The 24,937-nt window shown below is 31.8% G+C and overlaps 1 protein-coding gene across 5 annotated transcripts in view; it reads left to right on the plus strand.

Annotated features, from left to right (window-relative positions):
• The window catches only part of LOC18595646 (uncharacterized protein YacP), a 28,796-nt gene continuing 12,214 nt past the window's right edge, over nt 8,356–24,937 (plus strand). For all 5 annotated transcript variants that reach the window (XM_018123426.1, XM_007023699.2, XM_007023701.2 and 2 more), the window contains exons 1-8: nt 8,356–8,615; nt 9,178–9,249; nt 9,332–9,456; nt 9,539–9,699; nt 10,127–10,196; nt 11,840–11,894; nt 12,578–12,661; nt 19,548–19,586. In XM_018123426.1, coding sequence (XP_017978915.1) covers nt 8,448–8,615; nt 9,178–9,249; nt 9,332–9,456; nt 9,539–9,699; nt 10,127–10,196; nt 11,840–11,894; nt 12,578–12,661; nt 19,548–19,586 — 774 coding nt within the window. In that variant the 5' untranslated portion in view covers nt 8,356–8,447. The remainder of the gene's footprint in view (nt 8,616–9,177; nt 9,250–9,331; nt 9,457–9,538; nt 9,700–10,126; nt 10,197–11,839; nt 11,895–12,577; nt 12,662–19,547; nt 19,587–24,937) is intronic.

The following is a 24,937-nucleotide window of genomic DNA, read 5'->3' on the forward strand; positions in this document are numbered from 1 at the left end:
TGCAGTGGTGGGGGGTTCCGTGGGCCAGCCTATTAGAGGGGCATGGTAAACTCCTTTATATTTTCACCTCGGTCGTAGAGGCGCATAGGGTATCTCCTGAGGTGGGCTTTTTGAGTGCACTTCACGTGGACCACCGCGTGAGAGTGAGACTCAGCCAATGCCAAGGAACGGCTATGTTTCAAAATAAAAATATGATTTATGCGAAATATGAATTTTTAACAACCTTGGTGGGCTCGGTTGGATACCCCTGGTCCAGGTGTCACCGAGTACAGGATTTGGCATGAGCCAAGTTTTGAGTAATTCACGAGCCATATTAATTATTTGGTTGAAATGAATATTCGTGATGTGAAAAATGTACTAAAGTTAATTATTTTTTAATTGTTTCCATTTACTCGCCTTTAGATAGTTTAGATGGTGTCTGTTTACTCATTGGGATTTTATAATCTCACCACCCTCAATTCCCCACACTTCAGGTTCGGGATAACCGGTAGATAGTCGATTGCATCAAGGACTTCAGTTAGCCTTGCATCGACAAAATTGTAGGTTCACAGACTCACATCTTATTAGTTAGTTGGGGGCCCACGTGTCATTGTAAAAGTAATTTTATACTTTAGTTATTTGATTTAAAGTATGTATGAACATATTTAGCTTTTACACCATGTTTTTGGCGGGTTTAGGTGTTTTCGAAAAAAAGAACGACGAAAATGCCCCTGTGGCCAAAAAATAATATTTTATTGTTTTGATTTGGAAAAGACTTATGATTTCTTGAAATGCGAGATTTAATAACTGTAGCTCACCGAAGAGATGCGAAAGCTGATGCTAAGCCTTGCGGGGTTTTGATCGGCATTCGGGGTAATTAGTGCCTATCGGGACGTCGCGACGGTTGTCATGGGCCCGATGGGGAGTTTCGGGTCGTGACAATTATTCATCATTTTCTAAGCTATTTCTCTTGAAATAATAACAATCCATCACCCACATACATCAAGGAAGATTCGGCCAATGAAGATTCATGGGAAAAATGGATTCTTTTCTTATTGTTTTGCTTCTAAATATGCTAAACTAACCTTAATCACTAACATAACTTAAAATCAAACAATTCCAACTTCATTCTCTCTCCATAACCATTTTGACCAGCCATGAATTCATCATGAAAACATGTAATTTAAGCATGGAAAATAAGAAGAAATGCTTAAGGAAAATAGGTTTCAAGTTTAAATTGAAAAATCCTACCTTTTTCACTTGTTTTCCTTGATTTCCCACACTTTTTCTCTTGAAATCCTCCACCTAGGGTTTGTTCTTGTTTTTCCTTTCTTTCCTTTTGTCTTGGCCGAATATGGAGAAGAAGAATGGGATAAATATGGGCTGATTTTAATAGAAAATAATAAAATATCTTTACTTGACACGTGGCATGTTTCCATTGGTCTATTTTTAAAACTTTAAAAATTTTAAACCTTTTATCTCCATCACATGATTAGTCAAAGGTCAAAATGAGGATAAGTGAAGACCATGTGCTGGACAAATGTTCTGGTGGTGAAAAATTACTTATTTGCCCCCGAAGTGATAAAATTATCATTTCGCCCCTATACTCTAAATTATATCGAAAATTAAAATTTTTCACTTCTAGTCCTCAAATCATACTCCAATACTCAAATCATACTTCAATAAGTCAAATGGAGCCAAAAATCTTTTCTAAAATTCTCATTTTGTCCCTAGGTGGCAAATGACCATTTTACTCGTAGATAGTGAAAATTTCGGTTTGACTCCAAATTGATCCACGAACTCCGAATCACCATTTTGAGTTATCCCTGAACTGTGAAACTCTTAATTTCACCTTAAAATTCCTATTTGAACTAGTTCGAGGCTTAATCGGCTTAATAGTACCATTAGGGGCAATATCGTCTTTTAACAATTTCTCGAACTTCCTAAAGATGCAAACATTCTATGAAGCATGTAAATGACGTCGTAATTATTTTATAGAACAGGGTTTGACATTATATATATATATATATTTAATTTTATTAATATATTTCTTATAAAAGATTAATAAATTTTTTAATATATTTTCAATAAAAAATTTAACAAATAGTAATACCGACAGAATTTTCCAACGAAAAATTCAGTTAGAATATTTAGTGGGTTTTAATTTTTTTTGGCACCATAAACTTTTTGACGGATTTTCAACAGATTATTTTCCCGTTGGAAAATTTCGATTAAAATCTGTTGGAAATTTCGTCATAAAGTTTTGCAAGATTAAAGTTTTATTGCACTAAAAAAATTTCTATCAGATTTCCAACGAAAATATTTCGTTGGAAAAATTCTATTGGAAATCTATTGAAAATCCATCGAAAAAAATCAAATTAAAGTTTTGTTGGAAATTTGTTGGAAATTGCCAACGAAAATTTCCAATGAAATTTTTTCAATCGGAAAACCCTATTTTCTTGTAATGTGATTGCGTCAAATTCATAATCACTAGTAACTCTTCTAGACGCAAATTATTCAGATGACCACTGATAAGTATAATTATTCATCAACCAAAAGTACTTGAAAATAAAGAAAATAAAGCTTGAATTAAGGCTAGCTTGATTAGTATTAATATTATCAAACAAAAATAAAAACACAACTCTTTGGCAACGACGCCAAAAACTTGTTATGCTTGCTAATTTATCTAGATAATTTGCTTTAAAACTTTTATCAAATTAGCAAAATATCATGCAAGTGTACATGGTTAACAGGTAATATAATAGTGAGTGAGTTATCATCTCCATAGGGAATTGTATCTAAATTCTTGCTAATTACTAAAATTAGACAATCTAATCTTATCTAAGGAAATCTAATATGGAAATTAATTGAAAATGAAAAAAAATTAAAGTAGCAAGGCTAAATTAGTGAACTAAGCTAAAAAAAATGCAAGTAAATTGAGTTTGAAAGCACTAGGGAAGTTGTCATGACTCGGTACTCCCCTAGAGCCAGTGACAACAGTCGCGGTATCTCGATAGACACTTATTGTCCGGAATATCAACCCGAAACCCCGCAAGGCTTTACTATCAGTTTCTCTGTTCCCTTGTGAGCAACCATTGTCAAATATCGTGTTCTAAAAGATTTTAAGCTATTTCCAACTTTAAACAAATAAAATATTAATTTTTCGTCTCGCAGGGGTATTTTGATCATTTTTCTCAAAAAATTTGAAACTGGCTAAAACGTAATATATAAGTACAAAACACATAATTCATATTCAAAATGAGTTTAAAAGTCTAAAATCTTCATTTAAAACGAAATTATGGTTATTTGAATATAATAAGAAAATAAAAAAAATATTAAGTAAAATATTCTATTTTCTTATAAAACAATATTTATAGAGTTATACGTGAATAATTTTTATAACGTAAAAGCTAAATAAATTTATACATACTTAAATACAGTAAGCCAAAATATTTAATTTAATTTACAATAACAAGAGTGCCCCCGAATAAACAAAAGTAAAGAGGACTGTGAACCTACGGTTTGGAAAATGCAGATCCCACTGTAGTCCTCGATGAGATCAGCTATCTACAGTCTATACTGAACCTGAAATGGGTGGAAAGGAGGGTGGTGAGATTATAAAATCCCAATGAGTAAACAAACATCATCATAAACATCTAGAGTTGAGTACATGGAGACAATAAAGTAAATCATCATAAACTGGGTTATAGCATTAGAACACATTTTGTTCAAAACACGTAAAGAGGCTTATGAATCTCATAAAAATCTAGGCTTGTGCCATAAATCCATTCTCGGGGACACCTTGGCCGAGGCATCCTACCGAGACCGCCAAGGCTATTAAAATTCACATTTCACATAAATCATGTTTTTGTTTTGAAAACATAGCCGTTCCTTGGCGTTGGCTGAGTTCCCCCTCACGTGGTGGTTTAGCGTGAAGTGAACCCTAAACTTTACCCCAGGAGATACCCTACGCGCCTCTCCGTTCGAGGTAAGAATATAATGGGGTTTACCGTGCCCCTCTAAAAGGCTGGTCCACAGAAACCCCCTACTGCAGTGATTAATTAATATATAATCCACCATATAATAAAACTCAATAACATGATATGGCAATTTTGTAATTCGTAGTTTTTCAAGGTAACCAAACAATTCGCATTTCAATACAATTGCCAACTAGCCAATCATGCTCGATTTATCATAAGCCAGTTAATTTAAACAATCAAATTGCCACAATTAACAGTCTCCGTGTACTCTATTTTTCAAAATCACTATTAATTTCAAAACAATTTATAATTTAATTTCATTGAAACTCATTTATTCATAAAACATGAAAATTTATCTTTTTAAATTCCTTTTTCCATAGAATTCATGAAAGCATTTAAAAACCACCCTAGATAATTAAAATGACAGTAAGTTTACTCACAATGTCTAGAATGCAGACTTTCGAAGCACTCTGTCTACTGGTCCTCGGATGCAATTTCCTTGCCTTTATCGGAGGACTCACCACCTTGACACAGTACAAAATCGAGAGTTTCACCAAGTTGGTACTAAATCAAAATTAAACTAATTTAGACTACCAATGCATGATATGGAATGCAAAAATGCACTGGTAACTATCTAAACCCGGTATTGGCCTAATTCGTCTTATCACCCGATTAAATTCCTAACGGGTCCGTTTAAACTCCAATTTAATTCTTTTCAGTTTCTATACCTCAATTGCACCCAAATTAACTTAATGTCCCTCAGTGTGGTGCAAATTATCAGTCTCAACAGTAAATTACGAAAATACCCCTAGTGGGTAAAAATTCGTATTTTTGCTCCGAAAATTCCCATTATTTTTCTAGGCTCATAATTCATCATTCCTTAACCAATTCTCCTAGAATAAAATCAAACTCATCCTCACTCACTACATGGTTAATTCAGCCATTAATGGTTGGGGGAGAAAATAATTTCTTTTCTTGTTGTTTTCTTTCTAAATATGCTAAACTAAATAAAAACACTAACATAAATTAAAATCAAATAAAACCAACAACTTTCTCTCTCCTAACCCATTTTTTTCAGAATTTAATTCATCATGAAAACATGTAATTTAATCATGGATAATAAAGAGAAATGCTTGGGAATAAGAAAACTCAAAGCTTAATAGAAAAAATCTCACCCTTTTCACTTAATTTCCTTGAAAATTCACACTTTTTCTTTGATTTTCTCTCTCTAGGGTTTTATTTTTATTTTCTCTCTCTTCTTGCTGGTTTGGGCAGCCATGGGGTGGAAGATGAGCTGATTTTGTGCCTTTTAAAAAGGAAAAAAATAAATTAATAAAGGCATGACACGTGGCATCATGTCATTGGTCTATTTTTAAAATTTTAAAAATTTAAACATTTTATCTCCACCAAATGATTAGTCAAAGGTCAAAAAATGAGGATAAAGGAAGACCATGTGCTGGAAAAATATCCTGGTGGTGAAAATTACAATTTTGCCCCTGATGTGCCAAAATTACCATTTTACCTTTTTACTCCCAAAATTATACCGAAATTAAAAATTTTCACCTTCTAAACCTCAAATCATACTCCCATAAGTCAAATTATACTCCAATAACCAAATGAGGCCAAAAATCTTTTCTAAAAATTCTCATTTTGTCCTCAGGTGGCAAATGATCATTTTGCCCCTCGTTAGTGAAAATTCCGATTTGACTCCAAATTGATCCTCAAACTCCAAATTACCATTTTAAGTCATCCATGAACTGTGAAACCCTTAATCTCACCTTAAATTCCTATTTGATCTAGTTCGAGGATTAAATAAACTTTGTTGTACCTCTAGGTACAATACAGACTTTTGTAAATTTTTCGGGACTCTCCTAGCATGCATACATGCTATTCATCACATGAATGTCATGAATAGTATTTTATAAGGCTCGGGCTTTACAGAAGTACTTAGGATTATGGTTTCAATTAATGCTTCATTTGGACTTAAGATTGACTAATTACCTACTTTTATGGAAAACTAATGCGAGCCTAGGATCCTTAAGCATGTACAATTCTCCATCTAGCTATTGTACAATGGCCTAACTTAATTTAATTCTCTATATGTCTATAGCTAATTAATTAAGCTAAGTTCTTTAAGTATAAGTCTTATAAATTGACTGTATATGGTTAACAGGTGTATGTCTACCCTATTAACAAATCACCCAACTAATTCCTACTTGCAATGATCATATACTACCCAAACCATGATCTTTTTAGACTAACTTTATCAAGTATTATCTAAAAACTCATACACATCCTATTGGTGATCAGTCAATAAAATGAGAAATAAGTACAAATTTGAATAAACACTAAATATTCCATCAAAACAAGTAATAGTCAATCAAGCATCCAAACTATATAGTAATATTCACCATAATCCTAGAAAAAAAAGTTTAGCTTAACATTTCAATAGCTCATAATAAATTTAAGCAAAACTAAGCATTTACACAAGGAGATTTAAAGAGAGAAAAATAAAGATAGTGAGAGAAAACTCTTTTGGTGTAGCTTTGTCAAGCTTTTCTTCAAGATTTTTCCTTTTCTTTTCTCCTTGTGGAAAGCTCCTTTTTGCCTCTGAAGTTGCTCCTCCAAATGCACCTTTTCAGCCCTAAAAATTTATTGTGTTTATGCCCATTTTGATGATTATTTGATGTAAAATCGAATGCCCAAAAACGTGCAGAATTATGTGTCGACATCTAGGTGCCCAAGGGCTGATGCCTAGGCACCCAAGGTTTTGTTTTGTGGCTTGTTTTAACATGTTGGATAGTACATTTGGCACCTAGGCACCGAAGCTTCTGAAAACACTGACTGTAGTCTATTACAATTAGTTAACTTCATCTACATTTTTTACCATGATCCCTTTTGAATTAAGTGAAGTACTAAACATCAAAGTTGTAGCTCTTCCTCTTAGCTTTTCATAGGTCCAAGAATCGCGTTGATTAGAATTTTGTAGCTCAAGTTATACCAAAATATTGCAGTATGTTCGAAGGCCTTACTTAAGTTAGTTGCACCATCCTTTGCCATTTAAGTTTCAAGTCCTTGCACATCCTTCAATATCAAAAAATCAATTAATTAGAGGCTGAAATGAGAGATTTTAACAAGAAATTCATTGAAATAGCATAAATGATAAATGTCATTACATAAATTAAATTACCACTACTAAGCATAAAATTACCTATGGATTACTTAAAAATAGAGGACTTAGTTCAAGTTTAGGTTCCAAAAATGCATAAAATAACTCTATATAATAGAGTTATTAGTTGGCAATAATATAATCTTTGTAAACACATTTCAAAAAACGTAACGCATAATAAAAGCAAATTTATTCTCTAACTTTGTAAGCGACATTCTATAAACATTAAGAATAATCAAACAAAATTTGTTATTTTGAGCAAGAAAATCAAAACCAAATATACACTCAAAATTAAAGTATTAACCGCTAGACTATAACCTTAGATTGAAACATTACTACCAAACACAAAAGAGAATTCTCAAAAGACAGCAGTAGAAATGCAGAACAATGATATTCTAAAACTAACCCACACCAACACGATTCAATATGCACCCACAAAAAACCTTACAAGAAAAGGTAGAAAGAACGAACAATAGAGCCGAAAGAGCAAGATGTACTGAAAGGATAAAACAATGGAAGAAAAAAGCAAGGTAAAATGAAGAAAAAAATCAATGCAAGAAATTAAAAAAAAAGCAAAAAATACAATAGAGGCAAACAATGGGTGAAAGACTTGGAAAAGATAGTTCTACATCGAACAGCAAAAATAAAACAAGAAAACTCATTTCAGCCACACACGTAGCCTATTGTACAATCAAAGGCAGTCGAAAGCTCTTTTCATGAGCTTCAACATTAATAGGCATGTTGAAAGGATATAATGGAACTGATAAATTCACTCGAAAAATCGATAAGTTTAACAATAAAAGCATCCTCTCTCCCTAAAACTAACGGAAACATGCATGATCCTTTTCATAAATTGCTCATTTTTCCTTTTAGCCCTACCCCTCATGATAAACCCTTCGTATTTCCTTTTAGTCCAACAAGCCTTTCATAGTCCCTTTCAGCCAACAGGCCAAAGCTTAAAATTCTCTCCAAATTCAATTAAGCCCAACAGCCCTAAACCCCGTGCAAATCACAATTAATGTGGCACGCATCGGAATAAAAAACGTGGACTAACTTAAAGCAAAAACGTGGCTTAACATATGAGCTCCTTTAGACCTTCCTAGTATAGATTATAGATTTTTATCATAATTTCATATTTAAACTTTATTAATTAATTCTTAATATTCGATTTATACGAGCTAAAATAAATCTACAGTGGAAATGAGCGCGACCTTAAAATGACTGAAACCGAAACGGACCGATCCGAACCCGCCAACACCGCCCGTTTGCAAATCAATCTGCAAGTTGCTAGCTTTCACTCAGTGACTACAAAAGCTGAAATGAGAAAGGAAACGGAGCTAATCAGCTACTGGGTCATTTATGGTCTCCCTTTGGAGATGAGAAGCATCACGCTACCACATTGTTGCTACTCCTCCGCAAACTGTAAGCGCACGACTGTCATCCTCATGGGCAAAAGCAATAAGTCCCCTTCTCCTCCTCCGGATAAGGTTTTCCATTTACTCCTATGGTTCCTTTGTTCTCTCTCTTTGTTTCAGCTCTAATTTCCAGTGCTATTCCTTTTCTGCTCTCTCTTTGGATTAATGGGTTTCGTTTACCATCACTAGGGTGGCCAAACAAATCATAGGCAAATACACCTCCTTCTAAATTGAGCCAGGATACGTGAATCACTTTTCACCACGCTTTTTCTCCTTTGAACTCGCTTGTTTGTTAGTATTGGTGCATCGAGAGCACAGAACTATCAAATTATATACCACCAATTTTGATTGCACAATACCCATATCATATACAGAATTTAATAAATTACGCGGGCTTGGATGGAGAGAGAGATACTTCTCTCATTGTATATCAACTAATTCAAGCAACTGTTAAGTCTTACCTAGCAGAACAATTTGGGAAAAAAAGTTTTGAGTAAATCAAGGCGTCCACTATTTGAGCTAAATAAATATGGTGAATTTTACTCCAAATTATTAAGATTATTTTATTTCTTTACGTTGCTTTGGACCATTGCCCTCCATTTTAGACTGCCTCTGACAAGCTTACCATTGATAGGGTCCTGAATCAGCTGCTCCAAGAATCACATCCAATGTCAAGCAGAACTTGCAGTTTTTAAAGTTGTGGAAGGTATGTTATTGGTTTGCTTCTAAGATATGTAAAATGCTATTTATTCTGTATCATTTTATCTTATCTGAGAAAAATCTCGTAGGAATATCAAAAGAGGAAATCTAGTGCACCTAAGCCTGCTACTAGTTACAGGAGAAAGAAGATGCAAAAGGAGGACCTTTCAGATGATACAGAACTTTATCGTGATCCTACAACAACTCTTTATTAGTAAGCACTGTCTTGGTTTCTTTCTATGGTCATTTTTGAATCAATCCACTTTTCAGCTTCTTGGTGCTAAAAGTTTTTACAGTACCAACCAGGGTTTAGATGATGCAGTCCCTGTCTTGCTCGTTGATGGTTACAATGTATGTGGCTATTGGATGAAGCTGAAGAAGCATTTTATGAAAGGAAGGCTTGACATTGCACGCCAAAAACTAATAGATGAGCTTGTAAATTTTAGTATGCTAAGAGGTTTGTACTTTGCATCTTCCGTTACTTGTCTGAAGTTATGGTTGTATCAGTTTCCTATAAAACCTTTGGGCAGGCCTGAGTGGAATGCTTATAAATATTTTGTATATGTTCTACTTCTTATTACCCCTTGGAATTCTCTGCATGATCATGATGCTTAACTATCTAAACACGTATAATTTAAAAAAAAAAAAAACTATCTAAACATGTAGCAAAAGTTAATATATGCACCAATTAGAAAATGGTAATGATCTCACCTTTGTGCTTCAGTACCTTATAACTTATTAAGGAGTTAATCAAGTTTGTTAGAATTGAAACTGAACCTTGGATCTGAATATAGAGTTACTTGATTAATGTAAGATGTTTTTGTGTATCCATTGTTGTTTTCTGATTTAATGTCCTAACTCTGTTATTTCTGAAATATTTTCAGAGGTTAAAGTTGTTGTTGTGTTTGATGCCATGATGTCTGGACTTCCTACACACAAGGAAAATTTTTCTGGGTACTGTATAATTCTGATTCTGTTATTGTCTAAATTAATTTCCATCTTTTTTTATTCTTTATGTTCATGACCAAGAATATATATATATGTATATATTATTTATGCTTAAACTTGCTTGTTTTGACTAGACTTGACAATTTTGGACAAGACCTGTTAACACTACATGAGAACGATATGGAGTTAAGCAAGTTTTGATTTAGGGTTACCATATTTTGTGTTTTAAATGTGTTGACATGTGTAAGGCTTGGCCATTTCGTGTCTTAAATGGGTTAAACCCGCTTAACTTGACATGTTTAGCCCATTTAATTAGTCATGTTATTGTGTCAATTCCTGTAATATGACCTGTTTAATCCATTTTTGATATTTATTTAAACAGGTTAATCGTGTTTAAATGGGTTTTACATGTCATATTCATGTTCAACAATCATGTTAATCATGTCATGTTGTGTAACATGTGTAATAAACATATCTGTGTACTTGTTTAGAATTTTGACCCGGTTAATTAATCATCTCGTGTTTGCGTTTACCCATATAACTGTTAATACTCTACTTAAACACGACATGATTATGACACAACAACACAAATTGCCAGGTCTGGTTTTGATAAACCAGTGAATCTTCCCCTTACATATGGATGAATTGTTATTTATTGACAGAGCTAGGTGAGCTATTATTTGAACCATTATAATTGCAATGATTTACTTGCTTGTTTCTACTGGAAAACTTCATTCTGGTTTTTTTTAAAATTAGGCCAACATATATTGTTTTCTACTTATTTGATCTTGCTGAAAACTCCATGCTTGAATGATGATGAATTACTTTGTTGCTAAATCCACAATGCTGCATGCTTACTAACTTTTTAAGTTTATCCTTGGTTAGTTTACCTTTCCTTCTGGTTTACTTCAGACTCCTAGCAAAATATTTTTTTAATTTATTGTACAATTTGTCCTATACTAATCCTATTCGAACATTGGCATGTCAGATGCTTTACATCATGTCTTGGGTCTACCTGTATTTCATTTTAATTTGGTGGCTGTACAAGAATTCATTACTCCACTTACTCCACCTTAAAGCTGAAATTGTATGCATAACTCCACCTTTTTCTTGTTTTTTATTTAAAAGAGATATTGAGACGACTCAAAAACTTGAACTTGCAGTCACTCATGTGATAGAGGTGTTACTCAGCCATTTAACTGAAGGAATTTGACATTCAGTCATTGATCAGTTAGCAGTTATATATTTCTACTATTGGTTATGCTAATCTTTTTCCTCTGTATTTGTGTTAGTATGACAAGTCAGGCATTGGGTATGGCCTATGATTCAATTTAATGTGCATGTGATATGTTAGTGGTTTCTATATCTTTTGCATGAAATGCTTAGAACGTAGGACAATGTATCTTTTGCAGAAGTTAAGTTTAGCAAAAAAGAAAAAGGTAATATGAAGAGTCAAATGCTTGATATTGATAGTAGTCAACTGCATGAAACTTCCATAACGAGTCATAGTATGCACATAACATCCCTTTTAATGCTAGCATGGTCTTAAATACTTTATATTCAAAAGTCACTTATTTATATAAATGAATTTCCTTGCTGTTGATAAAATTCAAATTTAATGTGTGATGTTAATAATTTACAATTTTCAGTGTTGATGTAGTTTACTCAGGAGAATCTTGTGCTGATGCATGGATTGAAAAGGAGGTAAGAGATGACAGCAAGCTGAGAATGTTGAATTGTTCCTTTACTATTAATGTAGCATCTTTAGTTTTATATATAGAAGGATTGGATTTCAATATGCCTCATTGTGTTTTTTTTCCCTTCACATTATGGAGATAGTTTTACTTTGCCTTCTTGTTTGATGATAAGTTATTTTAAACTATAAAATTATGTTCTTGGCCAAAAAAAAAAGGCTATAAAACCATGTTTTTGTTTTGCTCAAGAAACTGCAATATATATCATGAAGGGATTGTACAAGTATCACCAAAAGTGGTTGGACATGCAGCATATCCTCTTAGGTGTTTCCTTAAACTATATAAAAGACCACCACATCTTAATATTTGAAGCCTCCTTGGTTAAAATGTGTTCAGGAGTATTATGTATGTATGCTTTGGAATATGTTGGGGAGTATCTGAGAAGTCTCATATTAAATAAAGATGCTGCCCCTCTGATAGACTTTCTGCATTGAATAGCTCAATATTAGGGGACAGTTTCAGTTTTGCGTTTAGCAGAGTCAGCCTAGTCAGCTTTGTAAGTTATTTTCTACAGCATATGTTTTTCAAACTGTTTTGCTTGACACCTTCAGTATACATCTTTGTGTATAATCCGAAGTAATATATCTTGTCGTTGTTATTGATTTCTAGCATGGCATCTCATATGTATAACAGGTTGTAGCCCTGAAGGAGGATGGATGCCCCAAAGTTTGGGTTGTGACTTCTGATCATTGTCAGCAGCAAGCGGCATATGGAGCGGTAAGCATTTGCCTTCTGATCAGGAAATTATTCTATTGTAGTGATCATGACATTCTGCCAGGCTATAATCGTCTGATGCTAATTTCTACTATTGTGCTCATATTGTCTTAGCGGATAAATTTTGAATTCTGCTTAATAGTTAGGATGCCTTATAATGTTTTTGAGTATATAATTTCATTAACTAAGTTACGGCCACTTGACTTGTGACAGTAAACTCGACAATTGAGTAGCACAGTAGGTAAAGGAAATTGAAGTATGACCAAACTGTAGCAATTACAATAACTTTGGAGAGATTACAGGACCTTATGGAGTCACTCAAGTAGTATGGCACATCATACTAGTTCACAGCTAGGGTTCTTTAGAGTCACACCAAAAAAGATGAATCACATTGACCAGTGAATATCAAAGGACATCTTTTTTCACTATCCTTCAAGTTAGATATTATAACCCTATGTGTACGAGCATTCGTCCACCATTCTTTTGGCCAGATATTAAATTTTATATGTAGGAACTATTAGGAGGATGCTTACTTTGTGATAAATAAGGAGGTGCTCTTAATAATAGTTGGAGTTCATCTCCTTTGGTATCCTTTATGATGAAGTGATGTAAAAAGAATCCTTTATCCTCATTTATCATTTAGCATGAAGTATTAGAAAAAAAAAGGGTTCATTAGTCAATAAAGCACATAGGTGGGAAAACCAAAATACTTGCTCAAAGTAAGAAAATTATTGTTATAAAAATCAAATGGCTGCCTGATTGTCTTGATCCTTGTTGGCTACATCACGTACTAAAATCATGTCGTATATATTTCACTTTTCCATTCTTACTTGTAGGGATATTGAAAATTTATTTAAGCTAGTGTTTTAGATGTATAAGTTTTCACAGAAGAGTTTTAGAAAGTATATTTATTGTTTTTTGAGGTCTAACAACATTTTAACCGTTGAAGAATTTAAAGCAAACATAAATGGTTAGTTGGAAGCAAGGATCTTCCTAAATCTATCGTGGGAAACACTCTTTGGGTCTTAGGAGTAATAGAGTAAGGGATAGAAATTGGGGTCTTATGAGTAATAGAGTAAGGGATAGCAATTGGGTTTTAATTTGAGGTAGACAGATAATTTAAGGTTCATCTGTTGAGGTTTCCTATAGGTTTTGTGATTAGTTTAGTTTTTCTTTTCTTTTTTTTTTGTTTTCCAATAATTGAAAATAGAAAATATGTTTGGTATGTGATTTTGAAAAATAGAATAACGTTGTTGAAAAATAATTAAATTCAATATAGAAATAGTATATTAACAATTAAATAATAAATAATCCCCGTGATTATAGAATACTATAAATATTGGTGTGATATTTTATTATGTTATGTTATCTATGAAAAGTTTTGTTATGTATGTTTCCTTTAAACAATACATAACTATTTGGTAACCGGAAAATGATTTGCTGGGGGAAAATTTTTTGTCTAAAATATTTTACAAGAAGGCTTCATTTGGTAACCAAAAAATAACTTGTTGAGGAAAAATTTTTTTAGTGTAAAATATTTTATAGGAAAATTTAATGTTTTCCATTGTTTGGATAAACTATCGAAAACATTTATCGTTTGGATCATCCTGTGGAAAATATTTTCTGCCATCACTAGCGGAGTAAGCAGTGGTGTCATTTGATTCACTAATTGGGATCAAAATAAAGAATAGATATGAAAATGGGTAAAATTACTAATAATATTTTCCAAAATATTTAACCACGTATCTATAACTATATATAAAAGGAAGCCAATCCCTTATCTTTGCATCATGTGGAGTGATAATTTTGTACCGTGTAGAGCTACAGTTGATTGACATGTGGGTTGGTTGAGTTTGGATGCTTCTAGTTGACATGTGGATTGCTTGAGTTTGGAGGCTTCTAGGCATGGGTTTGGTCTTTTTGGACTTCCTCATTAAATGTGTGGGCTTGCAGTCTCCCACGTTTGTGTTTTTTATTTTTGAATTATTCTATTTCTCAGTATGATCTTCCTTTATCAATTCTTCTATCCTTTCTAGGTTAATGAATTTCTCTGTCAATTCCGTTATCTAATCCTCAATCATTAGGTTTCAAACAATGATTAGATCCTTGCCTTTTACCTTAGTCTGATTTTTTTATAATTTGTGAAATCATATTTGTTGGGTAATAGGCTTTGAGGTATGTGTTAACCATTGTTGTTGACCCATAAGATTGAAATAGTGGAAGCTAGATGGATGCATGACCTGTCAACTTGGTAGTAAATCCTACTAATTGCCTCACACGTCTTCTGCATGCATGTGGGTGTAGATCATTTTTGCTCCCTTATTGTTAGTAGTACTATAGAACCGCAATGTTTTCCTTGAGTAAATCATCTTCCTTTGATGAAAAATATTTTACAGCAATTAAGTTGTTTGGATCCGATTAATGGGTTTGGATCCAGTTAATGGGTGTTTATAGATGCCAGTTAAGCATGCTCAGATCTGAATATTTTATTTAATGAAAATAAACTCTAATTTTCAAAAAATTTTCATCATATCACTTTTTTACCATAACACTATAAAAATATAAATATTAATCAATTGTGTAAGGCATCGAAAACCTATACTTATAAATATGTATTCATTAAATGACGATCATTGAAATATTTTTTATTATAATTATTTGTAAGATTTAAACCTATACTTATAAATGTATATTCATCAAATGAAGATCATTGAAATATTTTTTATTATAATTATTAGTAAGATTTATTTAATTTATAATAAAAATTTTATTGCATTGAATGATTTTATTAAAAAAAATATTTTTTTATTTTAATTGTGTTAAATAATTTAAATATTAATACTTTAAGTTAAAAGAAATTTTAAAATGTTTTTAATGTTTAAACTTAAAATGTTTTCACTTAAAGATTTCATTTATAATAAAATGTTCCTGTTGACTTGTAAAATGTTTTACATCTGGAATTAATTTTCTATCTTCCAAACAAGTATTAACTCCTGAAAATGGTTTTCGGAAAATATTTTGCTTCAAAACAAACGGACCCTAAATTGCAAAATGACTAAGTAATAATAATAAGTTAAACATTAAAATGTTTGTATATGTAATATAATGTTTAAATATAACAAGAAAAACAAGATTAGATTTATAGACAACATTTTAAGAGATATAATAATATCTTATTGAAAAGTATTTAAAATTATCTTATATATTTTAATTGCTATGACCTAACAGCATGACATATTGTTGGGAATACTATGTTGTATAATTAATGTAATATTTAATTTATTAATATCTTTATAACATGTAGTTTAATACTTTAATTATGAAAATATTATAATATGATATTTTTTTAAATATAATAAAATGGCATTCATAAAATATAAGAGTCATATCTATTAGTTTTTTATATTTTGAGTTTTTTTATTATGTTATTGTAATATTATGTTATATTGAATACATTATTTCTTTATATATCTACTTTTTCTATGATTTTATATTAAAAGTTAAAATATTGTTGTAAGCATATATCTTAGACATTATATGTTTAATTTGAATTGATATAATTTATTTGTATATTTATGATTTGATTTAGTATAATTTTGAATATTACTAAAATATAATTTGAAAATAATATAATATTTTAATTCAGAAAGAATTTATATAATGCTTATTATATTATACAAAAATTGTAAATATTTTTCCATTTTCACTATACTTATATATTATAATGTTTTTTTTGAAAGACTTATATATTATAATTTTATTATAAAATATTCAATATAATATATTTATAGATCAAAGTTTTATTTGGTTATATATGTCATATTTTATATTGTTTAGCTTTTGTACGCTTCTACCCTAATTGTACTAAAATGGTGCTTTTGCTTCATGTTGCATCACTTATTTTATAAAAAAAGAAACTGTTTATGAAAAAAAACAGGAATAATGGTAAATTGAAGAATATTACAATTATAATAAAAATTAATAAAGGTAATTATTCTAAAATATTGACTTTTTGAATATTTTGAAGACAATAATGAAAAGATTACTTTAATCACGTGAAGGAAATGGAAAGAATAAAGTGTCATTGGCATTTTGGTCATTTTATAAAATTCGTTAACGGTGTTATGGTTTTGGGACGGAATGTCCATTTTCAATACTAATGGACCAAAAATGAATTAGGGTGAAACCTTAAGGGGGTTTTATCCTACAATTAATTATAATTAGTGCTATTTGTAATATCTCTCATTATTGTCTTCATTAAAATTATTAAGTATTTGAATTTTAATAACAAGCCCCAAGTTACAAAGCATCAATTGTTTTCTTTTACCTTGTAAAATACAAATTAATTCATCACAATCATATAAAATATGGGAAAAGTTAAGAGTTGTAGGTGTTTAAAGCAAGAAAATGAACACAATTTTGGGATAGGTATCTATGGATAAAGGTGGACAATCTATTTGGAAAAAAGGGAGTACGTTTTAAATTTTTTATTATCATGTTAATTGATACAAAATGTTTTTAGTATTTATTTATCGAATCTTTTTTTCTTAAAAATTATGTAAGTATTATTTAATTAACTATATCATATCCTTCATTATTACTTATTTCTCACTGCAAAATCAAAATGCCAAACCTATTTGCAATAATGATGAGTTAATTATGTTAGAATTATTTTTATTGATGAAGAAACATATTATTTGAAAAATACCAAGATTATAACTATTACTATAAAATATTAGAGTAACAGAAAATAAAAATAAAGTGAGTAGGAAGAAAAGGAAAATTAGATTAAGTTGTAAAAATAAATAATCAAGCGTTTTTTTTAATCTAATTTATTGTTTAACTTTTTTTTTTAAAAAAAAAACTCCTTTTATTTCCTATGTTTCCATTTTCCTTTTTTTTTCTTCCCTGCTCTATCTCTTTTTGCTTACCTAGCCTCCTTTCCAGAGTCATTGTTGGCTGTTGATATGGTTGCCAAAGACCAGATCCAACACGATGGCAACTTGCCTTGTTCCCTTTCCCCCTCTCTTTCCTTCACTCCTCCCTCCTTTTCTCACTATCAAGGCCCTCTTGCTTTGGCTTGACCTCTCATTCACTTTGCTACCTATCTTCGTGGCACTCTCCCTATCCTTAGTGGTGAATCCAGAATTTTGTATAAGGAATGACTAACCAAGGTGGAGAAACACAGTGATCTTTTAATTTCAAAAGTGAGTGGTTATTGCCACCAAGATGTCTGCTTATTCTTGAATAGCACTGTAGTTGATAATTGGTAGAAGGAAATTAGAGGAAAAGGGAAATGGTTAAGCAAGGAACATGGGAAAGATGGGAAGGAAATTATTTAACTAACTTCATATTTAGCCACAAGGTCTAACTCTTTACAACGTCCCGTAAATTGGACTTAACCAAAGAACCTTCCTTCTCGTTGTGAGGTTAAACTAAATCCAAGATCTAATTCTGATAAGACGTGCTAAGGAATAGATGTAAATTAGTAAATTAATAGTTAATAAAAAATCATCTACATTTTGGAGCATAGGATTTCCTTGGGAAGGGATTTCAATGCATCTCTAATAAAATTCTAAATATAGTGATCGAAAGTGTAGTACATTTGAAGTTCTGAAAAAAAGAAATTCCCAGTCTTTACGCTTTGCCCTTGTATAGAAAACCCTTGCTAATGTGTTTACATGCACTAAACAATAGGAGAGAGTGAAGATAAATAGAAAAGTAAGAACATTCTTAGTATTATAACAACAGAAGTTATTCACAAGTGTATTCTATTTTATGCATATGTTATAGTACTTGTTATTGTTTGCAGAATATCTGGCAAAGTATTGAAAACAGAATAGTAAGAGAGTGACATTTGCAACTCTCATCAGTGCAATGATAAACATAAGTTGAAATATGGACTTTCAGTGTACCAAAAAGACGATATGAGACTTTCAACATTTAAAAGAAACATATAAAAATGCGAGTTTGTCAGGACCACAAATCTTACACATACATATAATGTGCTTTTCTCCATTTCTGTGGTCACCAAACTCTTTAATTCTTTTCTTTCCACCACTTTGCTATTTGATTGAGATTATAACCTTCTTCCATATGCCTGACATTTGTTAACTCTTTTTCCAACTCCTCTAACTTTTTATTCCATTTTTCAATTGATGCAAATTTTTATGGCCAAACTTCATTACCTATTTCCATGTTAGTTGTTGAGCTTTGTTTTACACAAATTTTATTGCAACTTGCAAGTTTCTTCCTTTAATTTTTATTTTCCACAAAAGAAAGTTTTCACTTTAATCAATTTTGCTATTCGATTGAGATTATAACCTTCTTTCATATGCCTGACATTTGTTAACTCTTTTTCCAACTCCTCTAACTTTCTATACCATTTTTCAATTGATGCAAATTTTTATAGCCAAACTTCATTACTTATTTCCATGTTAGTTATTGAGCTTAGTTTTACACAAATTTTATTGCAACTTGCAAGTTTCTTCTTTTAATTTTTATTTTCCACGAAAGAAAGTTTTCACTTTAATCAATTTCGGTATCCCAGTTTTTTCATGATGGTAGATGCTACTTATAAGTAGAAAATTCCTAGAACTATGACTTTTTGTAGTTAGAAAAGTGCCACTTAACTATTAGCTATTTAGAAATATCTTGCTATTCTGCCTCTTTTAGCAATTAAAAGGCTGCCACTTAACTATTTGCTTTTTTCAATTTGCTTTGTGGTGACCCAACATGTGATTATCATAAGCCATAAGTTTCACTTTCTATCTTAAACAATTGAAAAATAGTGATAGTTACCTTCTCTTATATTTGGCAATGGTTTGATTATGGTCTGTTAAATTATTCTTTGTGCGTTGGACTTATTTATATAGATGGTTATATTCAGGGAGCCTTTATTTGGAGCTCCAAGGCATTGGTTTCTGAGGTGAGGCATATTAATTGAATCACATGCTGCATTATGTATTCCACACAAAATGGATATCTGTATTAAACTTATTTATCAGCTGTGGCTCTTAGAAAACCTAATTTATCTTATCATGAGCATTATTCATGTACTTGTTAACTAGTTACTTTGTCCTTGTTTCTTCCTTGTGAAATAGGTTAGCAATACTAAACCAAAACTATCATCCATGATGGACGGGGAATAGTTGCTCATTAATTTGTTAATTTTATGATACCATCTTGGAGTGCTTCTAATTTATAACAAATAAATAGGAAGAAAGTGAAAATAAGAGTTTTCTTGGGAAACTCCTTTTACTTTAAGGAATTTCAAAGAATTTAAATTACAAAATTTAACTAAAGAGTTTAGTCTTTACATAGAGCTAATACCCTCAAAAAATAATAAAATTAATTGATAATATCAACTAGTTGAAAATATCTCATCCTTATTGATAAATCATGAAGAAACAATAAATAAATTTTAGTTACCCTACATAAATCCTAATCACATGAAGATAATAAATATCTAACTAATAACAAGATATAAACACAAAAATTTTTACCTCTTAGAATGGTTGTGTCCTCAATGTTGGAAATCATGGAATCATCTCTTGAAGTCTTCCTTGGCGCTTTGAACCTCATCCATGTAATGGACCATGTCCATGTGGCACCTAGAAACTTTTCTCTTGTTCTCTATCACCTTGAAGGTTTTATTGATGAAGCATAATCGTAAGCCCTCCACATGTTTTCATGCAGTACTTTTTGAACATATATATGCCTATAAGATGACACACACAAGACCACTCTTTTTCTTTGTAGGAATTTTGTAGTCTAGCAATTGAACTTGTGGCAAGCTGGGTAACTTTGCCATTTCCTTGAAGTTTTCAACTAATTCTAATTGAGGATGGCCTTCTTCTACTGCTTGACTCAACAAAGACTCTTTCATAATCTTTACCAGTCCTAAAAGATTCACTAGAATGATATGCATGCTTAGAACTGGATGGACATCTACAAATTTTCCATCAAAATCAACTTCACCACCCTTTGACTTTGGAGGATCTTAGGGTTCTTTAATTATACTTTAACAGCTTGTCTAAGGACTCAACCATTCCCTAAGTTTGTTCCTGGAGTGGGAGGAATACCTTTACCATATCTTAGAGCTGTACACACATTTCAGTCAATTTTATGGGTTCAACCTCCTCCCCCACCTTACATTTATCCAATCTCTTTACTATTTGTTTATCTTTTGATTTATAATAGATATTGCATGTTCCATAGAGTCCATTTTACCTTCTAAGACTTCATTTTTGCAGTTTAGCCATCTATTCTTCTTTAGGTAAAATTGAGGCTAGAACATTTTGGGGAAGAAGATTTTAAATCAAAGGCATCAGAAATTTGAGTTGTAACACCTCATACCTTGGTATAATAGCCCATATGACCTTATTGATCAGAGGAAGGTCAATTGAAGCTAATTCAAGTGCTAACCAGTGGTGAACAGTAAAAAGAATATTTTAGAATAAAATATTTTGTACGTGAGAAAATAATATTAAAATAATAAAATAATAATATTTTAGTGAGTATGAGTTAGTGGAGTTAAAAGGTGATTTGGAAGTGAAGTGGGGCAAAGTAAGACACTTTGGAACCTGAGAAGACAAGTGAAAAATTTCAGAATAAAATAATATTAAAATAATTTTGATGCAGGAATCTCACAGGTTAAGTCTGAATGGGAGAGACAAAAAAAAAAAATAATTGGATAATGAGTAGAATGATATTTTATTCTTTATATTATATTATATTATATTATATTATTTAAATAGTAAATTTTTTGGCGACATGAAAATGTGAATGAAGTGAAATTAATTAACCAAGTAAATGAGGTTGTGTGGGAGAATGGAAAAATGCATGTGAGTTTACTATTACATGCAAAAGTGTAACTTAAGTGGGGAACGTGGGACTCTCACTATGTGAAAATCAAATGGGAATAAGACAAAAGGAATAAAGATAAAAGATAAGATGAGACAAAAAAAGAAGAAATATAATGCATGCATGACAAGTGTGTAAGGTGGTATATGCATGTGAATTATTTAGTGAAAGGAATAATGGGAAAATCGTCCATGCATGACACATGGCGGCAAAGGTAAAGAAAAGAAAGAAAACAATGGTTGCATGTAAAGACATTGGCCAAAAGGGTGGTCAAATAAAATACAAATGTGGAAGAACTTTCATGAAAATCTATTGGATGCAAAGAAGGTAAAATCAAATGGAAAATAAATTGAAGAATGAAAGAACATTGACCAACTTGGGTGTCCGGTTGGATAAGAATAACAAAGGAGGGTTTTTAGCCAATGATGTGGATGGAAATTTGGTGCATGAAATGTAAGTGGTCTTAGAGGTGGTCAATGAAATAAAAAGAATAAGAGTGCATGTGTTTTGATTAGTCTAAGAGGGAGGCCAAATAAAAAAACAAGTAGAATAATTAATAAAAAGGAAAAAAGAAAAGAGAATGGGGCTTGGAGGACTTAGGCAAATCCGCCCATTGAGAAATAAGAAGTAGGAGAATTTAGTTCTTGTAAGCTCCACCCAAAAGAGGAAAAAAATAGAGAGGAAAGAAGAAAAATCAAGAGGGAGCTCGGTTTTGTAGAAAACTAAAGAAAACCATGAGGTTTCTTCCCTCCTCCTTGTTGGGTTTTTGACATTTGATCATCAAAGAAATCTTCATTGTTAAAGATAGAACAGTGGAGTTTTAAAGGAGATGTAGAACTTGGTTTCAAGATTCAAGAGAAACAAGGTAAGGATGTGGTTTTAGTTTGAATATTTTTTAAAAATGGGTTGGTAACAATGGGAAATGTTTTGTGGCAGCAAAGATTACCATGATTTGAAGGAATATAGTTGCATGCATGCAACCAAGCCATTGTTGAGTGATGTATTTGAAGTGTGAAAGAAAAAGGGTAAGTGTGATCTTGAATTTTAAATCCTATGAGTTGCTAGAAAACTTTGGGAATTTATTTATGAGTTATTGTGGCAGCTTGGGTGTTAAAGCTTTGAAAGTATATTGAAGTTGCATGAGGGATTTAAGCCATCACCAAGGTAAGAACATGCAACTCAACATTACAATGATGTCTTGGAGATAGCTTGTTGAAAGCTTTGAAAGTTATTGTGAATAAATATTATTTTGAAAGATTTAAGAGATTAAGAATGTGAATGAGAAAGTTTAGCATCTAAATTGATATTGGTGCATGTGAATGGCAGTTGATATTGTGCTTAGTGGCAGCATGCTCAATGTGAATAATGGTGCATATAAGCTTAGAATTAATTGGTGAAATGGGATTTTTAGTTGCTGCCATGTATATGATCAATAGTATAGAAACAATAGTTTGAACATGATGCAAAGATTGACATGGGCATTTCATGTTGGCCATGCACCAAATTTCTATCCACATCATAGGTTAAAAACCCTCATTTATTATCCTTATTCAATCGGCCTCCCATGTTGGCTAATGTTTTTCCATTCTTCAATTTATTTTCCATTTGATTTTGCCTTTTTTGTACCTAATAGATTTTCATGCGAGTTCTTCTACCTTTGTATTTTATTTGGCCACCTTTTTGGCCAATGTCTTTACATGCAACCACTTTCTCTTTTTTTTCTTTTTCACCTTTGCCGCCATGTGTCATATAAAGAAGATTTTCTCATTCTTCTTTTTACTAAATAATTCACATGCATATACCAGCTTATACACTTGTCTTGCATGCATTATGTTTCTTCCTCTTTTGTCTCATCTTGTTTTTTGTTTTTATTCCTTTTGTTTTATTCTCATTTGTTTTTCACATGGTGGGAGTCCCACATGTCCCCAACTTAAGTCACACTTTTGGATGCAATCATTTGCATGTAATAATAACCTCAGATGCAATTTTTCATTCTCTCATACAACCTCATTGACTTGGTTAATTAATTTCACTTCATTTGCATTTACATGTTACAAAATTTTTCACTATTTAAATAATATATATAATATAATATAATGAATAAAATATTATTTTAATCATTATATCCAATAATTTTATTTTTTTCTCTCCCACTTAGACTTAACCTATATCTCACATGATGCAACCCATTCTTGCATCAAAATTATTTTAATATTATTTTCTTAATAAAATATTATTTTATTTTGAAATTTTTCACTTTTCTTCTTAGGTTTCAAAGTGTCTTGCTTTGTCCTGGTTACTTTCAAATCATCTTCTCACTCCGCTAACTCATCCTCAATAAAACATTATTATTTTAATATTATTTTCTCACATATCAAAATATTCCTATCACCCTTCACCACTCTTTAGCATTTCAATTAGCTTCAATTGACCTTCGTCTTATTGACAAGGTCATATGGGCTACTATACCAAGGTATGGGGTGTTACATGAGTAGTTTCAAGATGCTAAGGGGAAAAAATTGCAACAAATAATATGAAATTTAAACTACAATGATGCATGTATGCAAGACTAACAAATTCAATGCTCATGACATGTCATCTTATGATCAGAGGGGTTTGGTGCCAGCATATAAAGATAACAACTATTTTTTTTATGTTTTGAAAAAGAAATTAGGACAGCCAAATTTATTTGGAAAAAGCTAATTTACTAGCTTCGCAAATCAAATATATAATAGTCAATCTAATGGAGAATTTACCAAAAGTAAAGTACTTGAGAACCTCTACTCATTTGCTTTCGAAATTAAGAGAGAGCCTTTCAAATTGGACTTCAAATTTGGAATCTGAAGGTCGAAATTAGCAAAGGAGGTTCCAAAAATTGTTGATGTGTCGTTGCATGGTGCACACGTGGATGCTGACATGACATTGGTTGGTGAAATAGCATTTGGTGGTGCAGTCTAGTGTGCGAAACGTGTTGAGTCCCTGACCCTTAGTGGCCACAACCTAACCCAGCATGTGCAATGGCTTTTGTGTATGAAACTTCACCTGCAAGACAATTTGTGGCTGGTGACAAAGGTGGTTGTGCCTCTATTCAGCGGCCAGATAGCAATATATCTAGCTTCAAAGTTTCGGTTGTTATTCCTTAATTCTTTTCTGATGCATGGTGAGGCTAACAGTGATCTCACTTAATGGGATTATCAATGAGAGACTGGCGAAGCTAGTGGCAACAAATATTGGTGATTGGATGGCCAATGGGGGCAAACTAGTTTTCTTGTTGTTTGGGCACTTTTGTATTTTTGAACTTCTTTTTTTTTTCCCCATAAACAAGCCTAGATGGATTTTTTTTTTAATTTATTGATCTAGAGGGTAGACGAATAGTAAAAGCCATTTTAGAGCTCTAATACCAAATTGATGTAA

Source organism: Theobroma cacao, chromosome 6 (genome assembly GCF_000208745.1).
Source record: "Theobroma cacao cultivar B97-61/B2 chromosome 6, Criollo_cocoa_genome_V2, whole genome shotgun sequence".
Lineage (NCBI taxonomy): Eukaryota > Viridiplantae > Streptophyta > Magnoliopsida > Malvales > Malvaceae > Theobroma > Theobroma cacao.